The 17,800-nt window shown below is 36.4% G+C and overlaps 1 protein-coding gene across 1 annotated transcript in view; it reads left to right on the forward strand.

Moving 5' to 3' along the window:
- ZFAND3 (zinc finger AN1-type containing 3) overlaps positions 1-17,800 on the forward strand; it is a 328,034-nt gene that overhangs the window by 247,280 nt on the left and 62,954 nt on the right. Inside the window, exon 4 of the mRNA XM_047858007.1 lies at positions 785-967. Within this exon, the coding sequence (XP_047713963.1) occupies positions 785-967 (183 nt within the window). The remainder of the gene's footprint in view (positions 1-784; positions 968-17,800) is intronic.

Below are 17,800 nucleotides of genomic sequence, written 5' to 3' on the forward strand. Positions count from 1 at the left end.
CTAGTGTGTCTCATAAACTACATAAAACAGGATTTTGTTTATTCAATCTGAATATTTTCTTAGTTTAGTCAGTTTACAGTTATTACCATTACTAATATATTTGTACTTATCTCTACAATCTTATTATGTGTTTTCTGTTTACCCTGGTTTTTTTTCTATGCTTATTTTTTCCTTTTTACCTGTCCTGTCTTGATTTGAATAACTTTTTTTAAATCTCTTTATCTATGTATCTATCTATATACCTGTCTATCTATTTATTATTTTAGAGAGCAAGCTTGAGCTGAGGAGAGGGGCAGAGGGTGAGAGGGAGAGAATTTTAAGCAGGCCCTAGGCTCAGCACAGAGCTGACACGGGGCTCAATCCCACAACACTGGGATTTTGACCTGAGTTGAAATCAAGAGTTGGACGTTCAACCTACTGAGCCACCCAGGTGCCCCTGAGTAACTTTTCTTTATTTATTTTTCCCTTCTACTGATTACTCCTAAAATTTTAATTTGTATTTGGCTTTGTAAACTCTTACATTAAAATTGGTATGTCTACCATTTTTCTGAACAATACATAGACCTTGGAAAGCTTTAACTCCAGTTATCCTCTGTCAGTGAAGGGTTTATATGGTATATGTTTTTGATCCGTTTTTTTACTTCCGTTTTTTTTTTATCACCAAGTGTATTATTGCTGCTGTGTCATTTAATTTTTATTTTTGTACTAACTTTTATTGTCTTCTAATTCCCAAGGAGATTGTGAACTCCTTAATTAAGCTGGTTATATCACTCTTTTTCTTCAGATTTTCAAAAGAAACAACCAGACGATGATTCTGCTCCAAGTACCAGTAACAGCCAATCAGATTTGTTTTCTGAAGAGACCACCAGTGACAACAACAATACCTCGATAACCACGCCAACTCTTAGTCCCAGCCAGCAGCCGCTTCCGACAGAACTGAATGTAACTTCACCAAGTAAAGAGGAGTGTAAGTGCCCAGATCCTGTGAAGTGGTAGAGAAAGCAGCCCAAGAATCATATCATGAGCTTCTTGGTAATGCCTTGTCTAGAAAACAAGGTAGCAGCTTTTCTAATTCAAGATAAAGTTTTGACATGTAGGCCCAACTCAACAAGTTAAGAGAATATGTCTTAGCTCTTCTGTAGAGCTTAAGGTCTTTTTTAAAAGATAGTCTTCTATGTTAACTGTCAAGTACGAAGTTTCGAACCAGTCTAGGGTAGTGGTTCTCAATCCTGGCTGCAAAACAGAACCCACTAGAGATTTAAAAAAAAAAAAAAGACAAAAACAATTTTAGTCTTCAGCCCCATTCCCTGAGTCTAATTTTATTGACCTAGAGGGAGGCCCAGGGATCTGTTTTGTGTGTGTGTGTGTGTGTTTTTGGTTTTTTTTTTTTGTTTTGTTTTGTTTTGTTTTTTTGCTTTGTTTTGTTTTTAACTTTGCAGAGGATCCTAATGTGTGCTAATTGATAAGAACCACTGGTCTAGAGAACTTCTAATTTAGGAACCTTGGATCGAAAACTTAACCTATGTCACTAACTAGGCCTTGAATGTTTCTAGGCAATTAACTGAGATAGTAACTTCATAGAACATAGGATATTTGAAGAGAGTAGGAAGTGGTTTCTGTTCTTCTATAAGTCCTCAATGGTAGAATACTATTGTTATATATGTGATATGGAAGTCCATTGTCCACTTAAATTTTTAAATGCTTTAACCATCTTCTTTAGGACACAACCTATAACCATATGTGTTGAAAATTTTAGGCACATTTTGACATAGCAGTTTTTGCCTTTTAAAAGCTTTAATAACAGGTTGAAGTTTGCTGTTTCAGAGTTAATGAGCATATAGAAATCCTTGGAATATGGTAGGTTAGAGTGTTCTGTCTAACTTTGGAAAGATAAGCAGAGAACAAATGATCATAAGCCAGTGTACTAGGTAAAATTGAGAATATAATAGTAAGGAAGACCATTGTCTGTGTCTTCAGAGAATTTACTTATTAGAGGAAATTAAATATATTTGTTACAATATATCAGTGGTTCTCAACCAGGAGTAATTTTGCCACCCACCCCCTGCCACCACTGCAGCTGAACATCCTACACTGCACAGGACAGCTCTCCACAGCAAGGAGTTATCCAGCCTGACATGTCAGTAATGCCAGTGTTGATAAACGATGATACTTGGTTTTATGTGCCCATTTTAATGATTCTTATGTATTAAAGACCGTGACTCTTGAAGAAGGGTGTTTGTTTACTGGAGAAAGTGGTCTTGAAATAGACACAGATGGTGAAAAGACATTCTAGACAGAGTAGAATGAGCTGTGCAGAAAAGCTACATAGGGTTTTATACTGGCAAGTGACCCCTAGGACAAGGTTGGAAAGGTAGATGATGGTCAAGTCATAAATGCCCAGCTAAGCTATTTGGGTGTTAGATGATAGTCATGTTTTTGAGCAAAGAAAGTGATATTATTACAGTTCTTTTGGAGAAGTAACCCTGAAAATGGGAAGGGTTATACTAGAATAGTATTGCAGAGAAAGAATTTTTTAAATATTGTAACTTATTGAATAGAGGCCCAGGGGAAGGTGTAGAAATCATTTAAGAGGAGGGAAGAAGAAAACATTAAAATAGTAGTAGTAATGTTAAGGCAATGAGTTTTATTTTGTTATTAAAAATCTATTTGTGTCATGTACTTATTGAGAAACACTGATAAAAGGTATGACCCCTTGTCTCAGAAAAATACACACTATCCAATTTTGAATAAAAATTTTTTAAGCTCATTGTAGCCTTTAGGTGAAGAATTCCTTGTCTAAGGGAAAGATTGGAGCTGGCCAGGATCTTACCTGATTGTATTCATACATACCAGGATTAGACCACAAAAAACAGCTTGAGCAGCCAAGCTGTGTGCAAGAGGAAGATAATAATAGCTATCATTTATTGAGCACTTTATGTGCAAGATAGTGTTCTGTATGTTTTGCATATTTTCCCTCTTATTCTTCATGATAATCCAGTACAGTAGATACTATCATTATCCCTATCCTGCAGATAAGGAAATAGGTACAAAGAGGTCAGGTAATTTGCCTGTGGTCACAAACAACTAGATACTAGAACCAGGATTCAAATTTAGACATTTGGCTTCAGAATCCATGCTTTTGATTAGTTAATTCACAATGGGGAACATAATTACCACAGAGAATAGAAATTTTCGTGTTGGCAAGATCAGCACTTTGTCTCTCTATAATTAAGGTATGTGGAAACTCAAATTATAACCAAAAGTTACTTTGTTAATTCATCATGAAAAGTCCTGTAACAGAGATTGGAAATAAAAATTTATACATACGACTAAAACATTTTCTCTGGAGGCAGACCTTTCTGGAAAGCCAACCAAACAAGGATTTAATATAGCAAATGGCAAAGTATGGCCTCAATAAGCGGAATTAAAATGAAGTGAATTTTTAATTGAGTCCAGCAGATTGTGAGGTACACTCTAACTACATACAGGGAAGGTGTTGCATTCAATGCAAGATTACATCTTTATACCCTTTTCTCCTTTCTCTGCCTGGGCTTACACCCACCCTGAGCTCTGGAGCCCCTAGGACACAACACTTCCTGTGTTTCCATAACTTGCAATTCTGGTCCATTGTACACTGCCATGTTTTTTCTTTTGATAAATAAATACCTTCCATCTGAGTAAAGATGTCTAGTTCTACTAGCTTCAGATCCATTCTCTCTGATGACATTACTGTTTTGAACCATTTTGTGTTTGAGTTAAACTCTCTGAAACAAATCTCATTTCCTAACTCTTATGAGGCTCATTGTTGTAGTTCTCAGGTTTTTACAGATATGAGGAGTTGAGGTTTGCTAATCTGAGATATGATGATGACTTTCATGTTCAAGTGGGCAGTTTGAGTTGGAGCTCAGGAGAAGGGGAAGTCAGAGTGAGCTTCAAACACTTGGGAGATGATAGTTGAAGCCTTAATGATTAAATGAGATTGGCAAAGATGAGAGCAATTAAAAGCAGTGAGAATAGAACCTTGAGAGTGAAATCAAGACAGAGTAGGAAACTGAAGAAGTCAGAGAAGAGGAGAATGATAATTGGTAAGGTCACAGAAGCCAAGGAACAAATTTCAACTTATGATGTGGTCTTTCATAATAATAGTGAAAATATGGCTTAGTCAGTTAAGCGTCAGACTCTTGATTTGGGCTCAGGTCATGGTCTACAGTTCGTGGAATTGAGCCCCACATGGGGCTCATGGTCTACAGTTCGTGGGATTGAGCCCCACATGTAGCCTACTTGAGATGGTTTCTCTCTCTCCCTCTCTCTGCCCCGCCCCTCTGTTTGCACATGTGCACTCTCTCTAAATAAACTTAAAAAATAATGAAAATGTAAGGTCACATTTATGAAGTGTCTGCTATATTCTAAGCACTCTTCTAAGCTCTTTACATGTAGTAATATTTTTCACAGGATCTTGTGAGGTAGGTGCTTTTATTATTCTTCTATTTACAGACGAGGAAGGTAAAGAATAGAGAGGTTCAGTAACTTCAGTCCAAAGTTACAGAGCTTCTGCTTCTCAATATAGTTTATGTTCCAGCCCACTAATTTGTCTCCAAAGCAAGTGTTTGCAAGCATCCACAATAGCTTATTGCCTCATCATTGTTAAAATGCTGTAGAGAGTGTCAGCTGACCAGAGACACTTGGATTTGATGGTCTTGAGACTGATTACCTAAGTATAAGCTATTTAATAATCTTTTTCAGTGGCTTGTATATTCATTTAGCAATCTTTGCTGAGAGCCTACTATATGTGAGGTACTAGGTTAAGTGCTGGCTACAGAAATGAGTAAGGTTAGGTCTCTATCCCCCAAGGAGGTCACCTTTTCAAATATATATGCTTCTCCCTGAGATTCTGGCTTATTCTCCCAAATGGGTTCAGAAGAATTTGGGGTGTAAGGGAGGCAGCAGCATGAACAGTGGTCAGTAAGCAGGTTATTTGTAAAAGCTTTCTTAGGTGGGTGTTGCTACCTCAACGAGATTGAAAACTATGTGTGCCTGGTTTGTGGATGGGGGATATAGGGATGAAGAAACTAAGGAAGTTTGTTAAAGTGTTAGGGTAGATGCATTGTAAGTCAGCATGAGATAATTATGGTGGTTGCCAAGTAGCAGTGAAGACCCAGGTGAGAGTAGACAGCCTGGTCGATAGGCACTTTAGAGATTTCTGCAGCTATGCTGTACTGTAGAAGCAGGGTGGAGGAAGCAGAGGAAGGGGATTACTTCTGTTGATCTTTTAGCAACCTCAAGGGACCAGAATTTCATCTGTTGGCCCTTCGTAGCTTCTCTTATATAGAGGTAAAGAGATGTGGGGTGTGGGAGTTGCTGGGAAATGGGTTTGTGTTGCAGATCCAAGTACTACATACTTTGTTAACTATACAGTAATTGTGGGTCTACTGTTACTATGTAGAACTGGAAGTGTAGTGCATTCTTCAGGACTTGTGGAAAGTTTTTATTTGTCTGTAATAATCAAGAGAATGGGTATTATTTATATCTGCTTTTTTACTTCCCACTGTGAAATGAATATAGGACAAGAAATGAAATATATGTGGTGAGAGTCTGGGTGCATTAGTGCTGTTCTAAAAAGACTGCAGATAGGGTAAGAACTACTGACAAGCATGTAAAGCAAAGAAGCAGGGCAGATTTTTATCCAGAAGAATTTCTTAAAACCTGACTGAATGTCAAATAACACAGATATCCAAAAGCTCCAGACAAAGTTTGTGTTTTTTGTCTGAACACTCACATACCTCTTCCTCTCCCTTTGTTGTGTGACTACAGAACAGTCTGTGGAACTTTTAACCCATTAGAAACTTGTTTAAAAAAGCAGTGTAAACAAAACTCAAAGAGTGACCAAAGGACTTGTCACAGTATTTAAATGCTATAACAGTGGTAACAGCTAGCTCTGGACTCCTCAAATACCAGGCACTATTCCAAATACTTTATCTGCAGTAACCTACTTTATCTTCATAATTACCCTGTATGGTAGAGATTGTTACCATATCTGTTTCACAGGTGTGGAGGTCGAGGCACAGGATGATGGTTCAGTATCTTACCCAAGATCACAGTAGCCTGATTCTGGCATCACACCATAACTTCCTGCCTCTGTGGTGATTTATGGTATAAAGGACATTGCGTGCAAATGTAAACTACAGAGGAAGGAATGTTGCATAAACATTTAACAAGAACAAAATAACCTTTCTTCTGCTTTTGCTACTTATTCGCTGTTTTCCCAATTTCCAGGGTTTTCATAGAGGAGATGAAGTGTGATTTGTACTTCTGTTTCTTGACCCAACTTTTTTTTTTTTTAATGTTTATTTTGAGAGAGAATGGGAGCAAGAGAGAGGGGGAAGGGTAGAGAGAGAGAGAGAGAGAGAGAGGAAGAGAGAATCCCAAGCAGGTTCTACACTGTCAGCACAGAGCCGTAGGCAGGACCTAATCTCACAAACTGTGAGATCATGACCTGAGCCAAGATCAGGAGTTGGATGTTCAACCAGCTGAGCCACCCAGGTGCCCCTTGACCCAGCTTTTAAAGGGAGAAAGGATAATGTCAGGTTGTAGATAGAAAACACCGGAACCAGTTGTTTTATTTTTAAATGAGGGGCATATTGACTGGTCACCTTAAGTCAGGGTCTTATCAGATAGGGCTTAAAAGATGAAAAAATGTCCTTTTCTTTCTCTGTCTTATAAATCAGCTTTCTTGTTATCCTGAGCATGTCACAGGTAGACATGTTTAGGAAACTTCTGATGTGCGTACCTACCTAGGTTTTGGGTTTTGTTTTTTTTTTTCCCAGGCCCACTACATACTGGATAGAAATAGAGGTGCTGGAGGAGATTTGGCTGGTCTGTTTCTTTCAAGGCAGGAGAGGAAGAGAACTGATACTCAAACAGTTGAAATCCATACCTAGGAAAGAGTGATGGCAAGAAATGGGCTTGTTTTCAAATATTCTGACATTCTTTTTTTTTTTTTTTTAATTTTTTTTTTTAACGTTTATTATTTTTGAGACAGAGAGAGACAGAGCATGAACAGGGGAGGGTCACAGAGAGAGGGAGACACAGAATCTGAAACAGGCTCCAGGCTCTGAGCCGTCAGCACAGAGCCCGACGCGGGGCTCGAACCCACGGACCATGAGATCATGACCTTAGCCGAAGTCGGACGCTTAACCGACTGAGCCACCCAGGCGCCCCACAAATATTCTGACATTCTAATCCAGCAGTTAGAGAGTGCCCACCTCATACAGAATACTTTTCCTAAGCTCTGTAGAGGCACATACTAAGAAATAAACAGCAGCCACCACATATATAAAACTATTGTTTATAAGAGGAATTGGCAAAATATGGCCCATGGGCCACATCTAGACTATCACATGTTTCTGTGTGGCCTGTAATGATTTTAGATGATTGAAAAAAGTCAAAAGAACAATATTTTGTGACATGTAAAATTTATATGAAATTTAAATTTCAGTGTTGATAAAGTTTTATTGGAATATGACATGCTCATTCATTTATGTATTATGTCTATGACTACTTCTGCACTACAATGGCAGAATTGGGTAGTTGCTACAAAGACCCAGTGATTCTTTACAGAAAAAGTTTGCTAACCCCTGTTTAGCAGAGCACTTTAACAAATATTATTTTCCTGGGATCTTTCTGACCGTGTGCAACGTAGGCAGGGCAGCTATTCTTCCTATTATTCTACAGCTGAGAAAAAGGTTTGCATGCTAATTTGCCTTGAATCACATGACAGGACTAGCACTCAGCTCTGGGCCTTTTTCATCTATAATACTCCAGATTTTTCATATTCTTCTCTACTGCATCCACCCAAGAGATGCTTTTGTTATAGCCAAAAGAAAATATACAGAAAAAGTGAGAACCATACTAACTGGAATGTTAATGAAGATTGTTAATGATTAAAGCTTCATTTCCAAGTGCTGGCTGGATTTTCTTTTAATTATGACAGTGATTCCCAAAATAGAAATTTGAGAACATTCTTTATCTGTGGTTAAATTAATGTCCCCTGAAAAATGAATATCACAGCCACCAAGTAGCTAGACTGTTTGTTTTTACCAATTAAATTTCTAATAATCTTTCAGCGAAACTAGTTTTCCCTTTTTTGGACTATGCCTACTTCAGAAAACCAGATCGATATTGGGCAAAACAGGCTGGCTTATTCTAGTAGAACATTTAGAAAATATTACCTATTAAAAAAATACTTTATGACTTCCTGCTGGGCTGGTTTTAAGTGAAATACGGTGGGGAGATTTATTCACAGTTCTTTCTGTATGTGTCTTTCTCTTCCCTTTTCTCTAATGAAGCTCGAAGCATCAGGCCGTTTATCAGAGATAATTATACAACAGATGGAGCTTTTCTGATATATAATAGTCTCAAAGTGGAAGATTCTTTCCCATAATGAAGAATGCCCAAACTTTAAATGTCTCTTTTGATTTTAATTTAAAGGTATTTTTTTTTTCAGTCCATTTATTTATCCTGGAGCTGATTCTCTAAAGCATTCTGCTTTTATTATGGCTATGTACTAAAAAGATTGATACTTTGCAGTACAGTATGATAATGTACAGTTATATGATGTATCAAATTGAATGGCTGTAATTTACCAGGAATCAATGTATGGAATCATTAAATTAATCCCTGTCAAAAAGCAGAAGGACTTGAGCAGTTTAGCAGTGTTTTCTTACTGAAATTATTTCTATTCCGTAATGTTATCTGGGTTGAAACTTGTTGAGGCACTTTATAGGATCATGTGACCTTCAACAAGTAGTCAAAATAAAGACCAAATTAAAGCAAAACAATGATTTTTAAATTACTCATTTGATGGCTTTTTTTTTCTTAAAAGATTTGTAAATCCTATTTTTTAAGTACACAAGTAAAGCAATAACATACACAATACACAATAAACATACAGGTTTATATAGAATAGAAGGTGAAAATACTTTTTTTATATCTCCACCCCCAAGCCCCGCTAAATTCCCATTTTTTCCAGAGATAACCATTGTTTATTCATTTTGGGTTATACATTCTTTTTCAAGTTATATGTATTTTGGCATACATAAAGATTTTCTTCATTTTTTTTTTTTCAACGTTTATTTATTTTTGGGACAGAGAGAGACAGAGCATGAACGGGGGAGGGGCAGAGAGAGAGGGAGACACAGAATTGGAAACAGGCTCCAGGCTTTGAGCCATCATCCCAGAGCCTGACGCGGGGCTCGAACTCACGGACCGCGAGATCGTGACCTGGCTGAAGTCGGACGCTTAACCGACTGCGCCACCCAGGCGCCCCAAGATTTTCTTCATTTTTAAAAACTTTTTTTTTAAGAGAGAGAACATGCAGTTAGGGGAGAGGAGCAGATGGAGGGAGAAAAGGGGAAGGGAAGGAGGGAGGGAGGGGGCAGAGAGAGAAGGAGAGAGAGAGAGAGAGAGAGAGAGAGAGAGAGAGAGAGAGATTGAGAATATCTTAAACAGGCTCTATGCTCAGCACAGAGCCCAACGTTCAAACCCAGGACCCTGAGATCATGACCTGAGCCGAAATCAAGAGTTGGACGCTCAACCTACTGAGCCACCCAGGTTCCCCAATTTTCTTCATTTTTATTCAAATGAGTGCATATTCCATTTATTGTTTATAACTTGTTCTTCCATTTAACAGTATATTTTAGAGATCTTGTCAGATCAATACATAAAGATCTGCCTACTTCTTTTTAAGCTGTTGCATAGTATTTCGTATTTTTATTATCTTCTCTTTTTTTGAGACTTTCTAACATTTCTCTATAAGCCATGTGAAGTAGACATTTTTGTACATGACTAATGGTGCATGTGTCATTTTTCCATGATGAATACATGAAGGAGGAACCAAGGAATCAGAATATGTATATATATATTTTAACTTTTGATATACATGGCCCAAATTAATTTCCAAAATGACATTATCAAATATACCCCTACGAATGGTATTTGAGAGTGTTTCCCGTACTTTTACCGTTGTTAGGTGTTCTGGGGGGAGGAGACAGTAGGCAAAAGAATAGCTCATTTTAATTTGCATTCCCCTGACATCTCCTGATACTGAGATTGAGCACTGCTGCACATTTGTTAACTGTTCATGCCTCCAGTGATTTGCCTATCTCTATTCTTTGCTTATTTATTTTTTTTATTAACTCTTTTCCTTACTGATTTGTAGGAACTCATAAGTCTTTGTTATGTATCTTGCAAATGTTTTCTTCTAGTATGTCACTCGGCTTTTAATTTTGATTTGGGTGTCTGAAATTTTAGTTGAAAATTTACAGGTTTTTTAAAGTTAAGTCTGTTGGTCTTTTGTCTTCTAGGGTTGTGTCTTTCTTAGAAGGCTTTCTTTGCTACAGGGTTATAAAAATATTTTTTAATGTATTTTAATACTTTTATAATTTATCTTTTTCTATATTTAGCTCTTGAATCCATCTGGAATTCATTTTGTATATGATAGGAGTATAAGGATTTACCTTTATAATTTTTCTGAATGGAGAACCAGTGATCTCAAAACCATTTATTAAATAGGCCTGGTTTGTAATTCCATTAATATTATATAAACACAGATCTGTTTTTAGGCTCTTTTATTTTATTCCAGTTGTCTACTTGTATATTCCTAAAACTGGAATATATCTTTGTGGTATGTAATGATGTCTGGTAGAGCTAGTCCCCTTTAGTTTATTTTTTTTTTTCTAAATTATATTAGCTATTCTTTTGTATTTTCTTGATGAGTTTATAGTCAGCTTGTCAAGCTGTATTAACAATTACAGTGTGATTCTGATTAGGATTATATGGAATATGTAGATTTATTTGGAAATAATTGACATTTTAATACACTATTGGGCCTTCTCATAGGAATATTGTTTGTCTTCATTTATTCAAATCTTATATATTTTTGAGTAAACGCCTATCATTTCTTCTTGTAAATCTTAAACATTTATTACAAGATTTTCTCCCTTCCAGCTTTATATATTTTTCTTTTTCTCATTTCGAACTCTAATAGGACTACTTCTAGTAGCATTTCACGGTTTAGTATTTGTGGTGGGGTTTTTGTTTTTGTTTTTGTAGCTATTATTTATCAGTTGAAGGAAATTCTTTTATTTATAGCTTGCTCACTTTTTATTTTTAAGTCAGAGAGGAGTGTTGAATTTTATAAAATACCTTTGGTGGGGGCATCTTTGGAGATGATCAAATGGATTTCTCTTTTAATATGTAATCTCTTAATTTAATGGATTTCCAGCATTAAACTATCTTTGCATTCCCTGAATTAAACTCTACTAGTTCTTTCAGTATACTGCTGGGTTCAAAATGCTAATTTTATTTTAAATTTTACACCTTTTTAACAAGTGAGTTAATTTTATGTATATGTGTATTTATATTATTGTGGGCATGCTATTCCTGTCTAGTTCTGGCATCAGTTACATTAATCTCATAGAAAGCTGTTCATCTTTTCCTGTGCTCTAAGCAGGTTTTTGTATTATGTTCTCACATTATGTAACGTGTCTATTCTTTGAAAGCTGGAAAAACTTATTCATAAAGCTAATTGGCCTGATATCTGATATTGGACTTTACATATTTTCTACCTTATTTAAAGTCAATTTTGATATTAAAAACATCCATTTCATCTATTCTTCTAAATTTCTTGGAATGCATAACTTTCATTTATTAACTTTACTTTTTAATATTTTTTAAATGTTTGTTTAATTTTGAGGCTGGGGAGGGGAAGAGAGGGGGGAGGGGGATAGAGGATCCGAAGCGGGCTCTGTGCTGACAGCAGTGAGCCCAAAGCAAGGCTTGAACTCATGAACCTTGAGATCATGACCTGAGCCAAAGTCAGATACTTAACTGACTGAGCCACCCAGGCACCACTCATTTATTAGCTTTAGAGTATATATTATACCAAGTACACAAACTAAGTCTTATTCTTAATTTCACTGATATTGGTTATATTACCTAATTTCTTTGTTTATGATCTTCTAGTTAATGGAGAGATGTTAAAGGTCTGGAAAGTTGTCACTGCCACCATTGTGTTTTTACAGCATTATAGCCATATCTTCTACTCTTATCCTAGTCCTTAAGTTTGTCACAAGAACCTCCCATTGATATCATGTTACACAAGAAAGGAAATTCTTTAGTTGGCTTATCATCATCTGGTCATTTAAATTCTTAATTCTGTATCAGGCATCCTCCACTGTAATCTGGACACTCATTGATTGTATCTGACCAGGCTACCCATTTCAGCAGTGATGTTCAGCTCTGAACCATGCTAGACCCTTGGTGTCCTCAGCAGATGCCCTGGCACTTGTCTTAACCGTTTTTATTTGTGCTCGTGGAAGCCATCTCAAAACCATTTTATCAACACTAATTGCTTCCTCCAAGGAATTCCTCCACTTCCTACCTGTAACATCTAATCGCATATTGTTTTGGTTATCTTTTTGACAAAATAATGTCATCTCCTTGTACCAACTTAGAGGGTAAGTCCAGAATTAGTGAAGACTTTATTATATGTTGCTTTGCTTTTCCCCAGAGCACCCAGCATAGTGCTTGGCAAGGCAGTACTTAGTAAATGTTTACTAATTTAAATACTTAGAAAAGTTTTCTAATTCTTAACTTTTGGAAAACTCATGTGTTTTGGCACATTAAAGAGAAGTGTGTTATTGCCTGAACCTGATTTGAAACAGCTATTTAATGTTCTTTTATTATTTTCTGTGACTGTGCCGTTCAGTAACCCCAAGATGAAGCACCTCGAAAAGGCAGTTTCCCTACCAAATTTTGAAATTTGGTTGCCTTGTTGTAGTGACAGTTAATTTCTTTTATCCACCAGAGATTTGGAATAATGGAAGACTGTCTTTTTTTTTTTTTTAAACTATGCAAATAGCCACTTGCTTGTGAAGTAACAGTTTTTGCTTATAAGTATTTCTTTTATCACTTCAATTTCCCCCTTTAGGATTCCCCTTTGCCATACAGAAAACTAGCAGGTTTTAAATACTCATTTTTCAGGCTCCCTTAAGAAGTCTACAAATCTGAAAGGTTTATTTCCCATAAAGATTTCCTCAGGCACCTATGAGATTATACAGTTACTGATATTCAGACTAGGTTTTGAAGCAACATTATCACTGCCCCCCTCTTTGCAAATGCAGATTTTTGTTTTATGTTCTTATTAAGTGAAGTATTCTGTACTTTGCTGTGAAAGTAAAGGTCACAGTGAACAATTACATTTCACACAGCTTTAGCCCTTTGCAATTGTCATATTTTTATTTTGCGTTGATACAAGTAATGGGTGACAGTGTCAATTTGAAACTAAATCTAAGTTTTATTATGACAGAAGCGTTTGGCTGAAAAAATCGTATTCTAATAGGGCTATCTATTTGGATGTGTTAAAAGTGGTTATTTTAACTTTATATTTTAATTGTGTTTGTGAACTTCTCTCTTAAAATTCAAAGCTGCCAGTGCCAAAAAGTGACTACATATATACTTTATGTTTTATATTCACGTGGTCTGTAATTTCATAAACCATTTCACTTTTTGATCTGTCAAAAGGACAATTTTTTGGTTTAATAGAAACAGGATGCCATCTTTGTGAGGAAGTTTTTAAATTTCAAAATATCAGTATAAACACTTCTCTACATAATTCAAATTGTGGCTCTGTTTTTGCAAAGAGAGGTCCCATTGGTAAGACCTGCTAGCGTTTGCTTCTGTAGAACAAGGAGGTTGGACGCAGGTACCTTACAACCAATGTCACTGTGAACACATTGACAGCAGTGTGCAGCTACCTATAGGAGAGGTTCACCAAAGGCCAAGGAAGAAGGCACCTGCATTCAGAATTCTTTTTAAATGTCCACAGGGCGTATCTGTGGCCTAAATAATGTCTTTTTCCATTTTATCTAAAGTGTCTTACAAAGAACATGCACAAGTAACTTCTTTCTGAGGAGGGCATTGCAGCCTTTCAGTTGCTGACGTAGGCCAAGATTTAGGAGAGCATCTTTGGTAGCTGAACTATGATGTCAAAAATAAAAGCTCTTATAATTGCTGAGTGGTTTCTCCATTAATGTTATGAGATTCATGCTCATGTTGATGGTAAAATGCAAATACAGAAATCTGTGTTGGGCGTTAGTTATGCCTGTAAAGAGTTAGAACTGAAGCCTAAATTGAAGAAGTGACAGCTCCTGATTTCATATCCATATTAAATAAGTTTTATCACAGAGAAAGAAGTATGTAAAAATAGAACTTTTAGCTAGGTAATATTTGGACCTCTCAAAAAAGGGTTCTAGTTTTTGGTGTGTGTGTGTTTCCATGTTTGTTTATTTTTGAGACAGAGAGTGCAAGCTGGGGAGGGTCAGAGAGAGAGAGGGAGACACAGAGTCTGAACTGGGCTCCAGACTCTGAGCTGTCAGCACAGTTGACAGCCAGGCTTGGACTCCCAGACCGCAAGATCATGACCTGAGCCGAAGTCAGATGCTTAACCGACTGAGCCACCCAGGTGCCCCAAAAGGGTTCTAGTTTTGATCCCTAAGACGGTGGTATCTTAGAATTTCAATGTTAATTGCTATTGGACTTTATCACATTTGGATATGATGTTGGATGTTTGTCAGTTTCCTAATGTATTGGAAGCTCTGTTCTGATCATAAGGGGTTCTGAGAGATCACATCTGAAAAACTGAAATCAAACATTTAATTGCTCAGAATTTTTTGAATTCCTTGAAACACGTTTTTACTCTTAGTATATAAGTAGCAGAAACAAAATGTCCTGGTTGAAATTATGACCATAGAGTTTATTCTGCTACCCCCTTGCCTTTCTGTATTTGCTTAAATATTGAACATTTTGTTGAGAATGAGCTCATTCTCATTCAGTAGTAACAGTAGTAACTGTTATTACTACTAGTGCATCCAGTTGGTCTCTGCAAGACCAGAATAAACCAACTGACATGTGAGGAAAGTATGGAGAAATTGGAAATTATATTAACCTTTAGATTCATTTTTTTGTTCTATACCAGTCCTCCTCAAAGTGTGGCCCAAGGACCTATAAAGTCCCCAAGATCGACTCAGGGCACCATAAGGGCCTTCCTTTCCCACTGTGTATCTGTGTGAAGAGTGGTTTTTCGTGATATCCTTCAATTAAAATTGAATGTAGATATGAAAATTCAGATGTCTTCCTTTAAGACAACTCTTCATAATTTTCTCAAAATGTGTAATTGCTTTTCCTAAAACGGTATGTTTTTATGTTGACACGTAATTATTTTGTGAATTTTAAGTGAAGCTGTGTTTTTAAATTTTTTCGGTTTTGATTTCAGATCAGGTACATATCAGTAGATATGCCCCATATAACCAGAAGCTCTTTAGTGTCCTTAATAATTTTTAAGTGTAAAAAGTTCCCAAGACTAAAATAACTGTTGTGCTATATCAACATGTAAATATAGTGAAAATCAACTATTTTTAAAATTGTTCCATTTCCCTTCTGAATAGTTATGTATGTTCAGTAACTGCTTTTGGCCTGGGTCATTTTCATTTAGCAGTGGAAAATACATTTTTGAAAACCTAACGTGCTAGATTACTAAAATGAGTCAGACTTTACCCTTGCCCTTGAGGCTCATTCCATTTAAGGCCATTGCTGGGTCATGAGAGTATTTCTTCCAAAACACATTCCCTGGCCCCAGCAGGGATGTCCACTTTAACTCCTGTAAGAGTCCATCAGTACTAGGTGAATGAAAGCATACTGATTTCATTTTGCTTGTAGTGCTGTTCTCTGGGGAAGGTGGTATGGGAGGATTTTTAATTTTATTTCTATTGGACAAATAGGCTAATAAGCATACTCACACACAAACATACACTAACATTTGCAGAGCTGCCCAGCATGATACTTATTTAGGGGAGCAGGGGTAGAATGGTAATGAAATTTTGTTGAGAAGCCCTTTATAAGCAGAATAGATATCTACCAATTGCAACTTGTGACCCACTTTGAAAATCCCCTTCTCATGAATCCCTAATTTAGATCTCAATGGTGCGAGAGATCATGCAGTAAGTTAGGATTACAACTTCTGACTGAGAGATTAACACTTAGATTCTGTAACAAGCTTTGTAAATGGTTTAATTTGAAAGTTTCATTTGGAGAAATGGGAGGGCTATTATCTGTGCTGAAGATTTTCTGTATACTTAGATTTCCGTTCATTATATCTTTATGTATCCTTGTTTTTAATCGATGGTGCTTTTCAAACTCAATTATGTAGATAGATTAGGTGTGTTCTTTCTGATTAAAACAATTCAAGATTTGCAGGTTTAGGGTGAGGTTGACTTTTTTCTGAAGGGGAGATGACTTATTTTCTTATGCATTCTGATCTGTCCTTAATATTCATTTCTTGCTGGTCATTTCTTACCATTTACTGTTTTAAGTGTCTGTGTGTGTATTGAAGGCTTTTTAGAGAAGGAATATCTTATTGCAAAAGAAATCTAGATTCTTTGAATATTTTTAAAAGATAGTTTTACATTCTTAATATAGCCACATCAGGAGACAATGTAGAGTTTATTTCACTATCTCTGTTGCATAGGCTTTTTGTTTTTTGCTTTTTTTTTTTTTCTTTGAGTTGTCTCATCAAAAAATTCTTGATAAGATACTATAAATCTCTTGAGAGTGAGGAGAATTGTAGCTCTTGAATCTGTTGTCAGAGATCACCTTTTGAACACTGAGCCTAGGAAAGTGAGATGCTGCAAGGTAAACAATGTGCAGATTATGATAGAGTGGAATTGACAAGCTGGTTAAAAAAGGATGATGCATTTCTAATTAGCCCATAGTGCCTTTAGTTGGAAATTAATTAGATACTGTTATGTAAATGTCATGTTAATTAAGCAAGAATATTGAAGTGTTATAAATTTGCAAAAGGAATGGCTATTTTTGTGTATTAATGTTTTGCAGTTACCATGAAGAGCTGATAGTAGAATATTTGTTTCATTATTGGGCTTCTGGCAATTTTTAGCTGACTGACTCCTTGACAGTCCATTTTTCCTAATTGATGTGCTTTAACACATGGTATACCTGCAGCCAATGAGGGCTAGTGGATCCAGAAGCCAAAAATAACCAGTCATCACAGCTGTTTTAACAAAACCTTTCTGGGTAGATTGTTCATCTCTATTTTCGGGGTTAAGGAGAAATACTATTTTTCTGTTATTTATTCAGCCTTAGATTTAGAGTGCCTAAGATGATTGCAATCCTAAACACAGCTGCCTCTAAGCCTCTGTTCTCTGCTTCCTCCTTGAGTCACAGACTTCAACCAGTCTGAGATTGACTACTACATAGGTAGCTCAGAGGTTTTTTTGACATACTCAGTAACTCTATAGGAATCTGACAGAAAATTTAAGAGTTCTACTTCAGTTTGAAATTTGAATGTTGATAATTAATGGGATACCTTCATTCAGTCCTTCTGGTTTTGCAAGTTACAGTGAAGTTAGTATGCAGATTTGACCCTTCAACTGTACAGGACTGAAGTTAGTACTGCTTCTCTAAGAAAATCCACTACCTTATTAGAAACAGTATAAAGATCTCTTGTTGGGAATATAGCCGAAGAATTTTATTTCATTCCTGTCATGTGAAATTGCAAATGCAATCCATAGTGCTACGTTATGTAGGACACCTTTAACACAAGAATAGAAACATCCCCTAGAAGACAAAATAGTGTGTTCAGACTTGTGGCCACAAACCACAAGCTACCACAAACATTATTTACTTGAAGTTCCAGACTCTAAATTATTGAAACTTAGTAAAAAGTCCT

Source organism: Prionailurus viverrinus, chromosome B2 (assembly GCF_022837055.1).
Source record: "Prionailurus viverrinus isolate Anna chromosome B2, UM_Priviv_1.0, whole genome shotgun sequence".
NCBI lineage: Eukaryota > Metazoa > Chordata > Mammalia > Carnivora > Felidae > Prionailurus > Prionailurus viverrinus.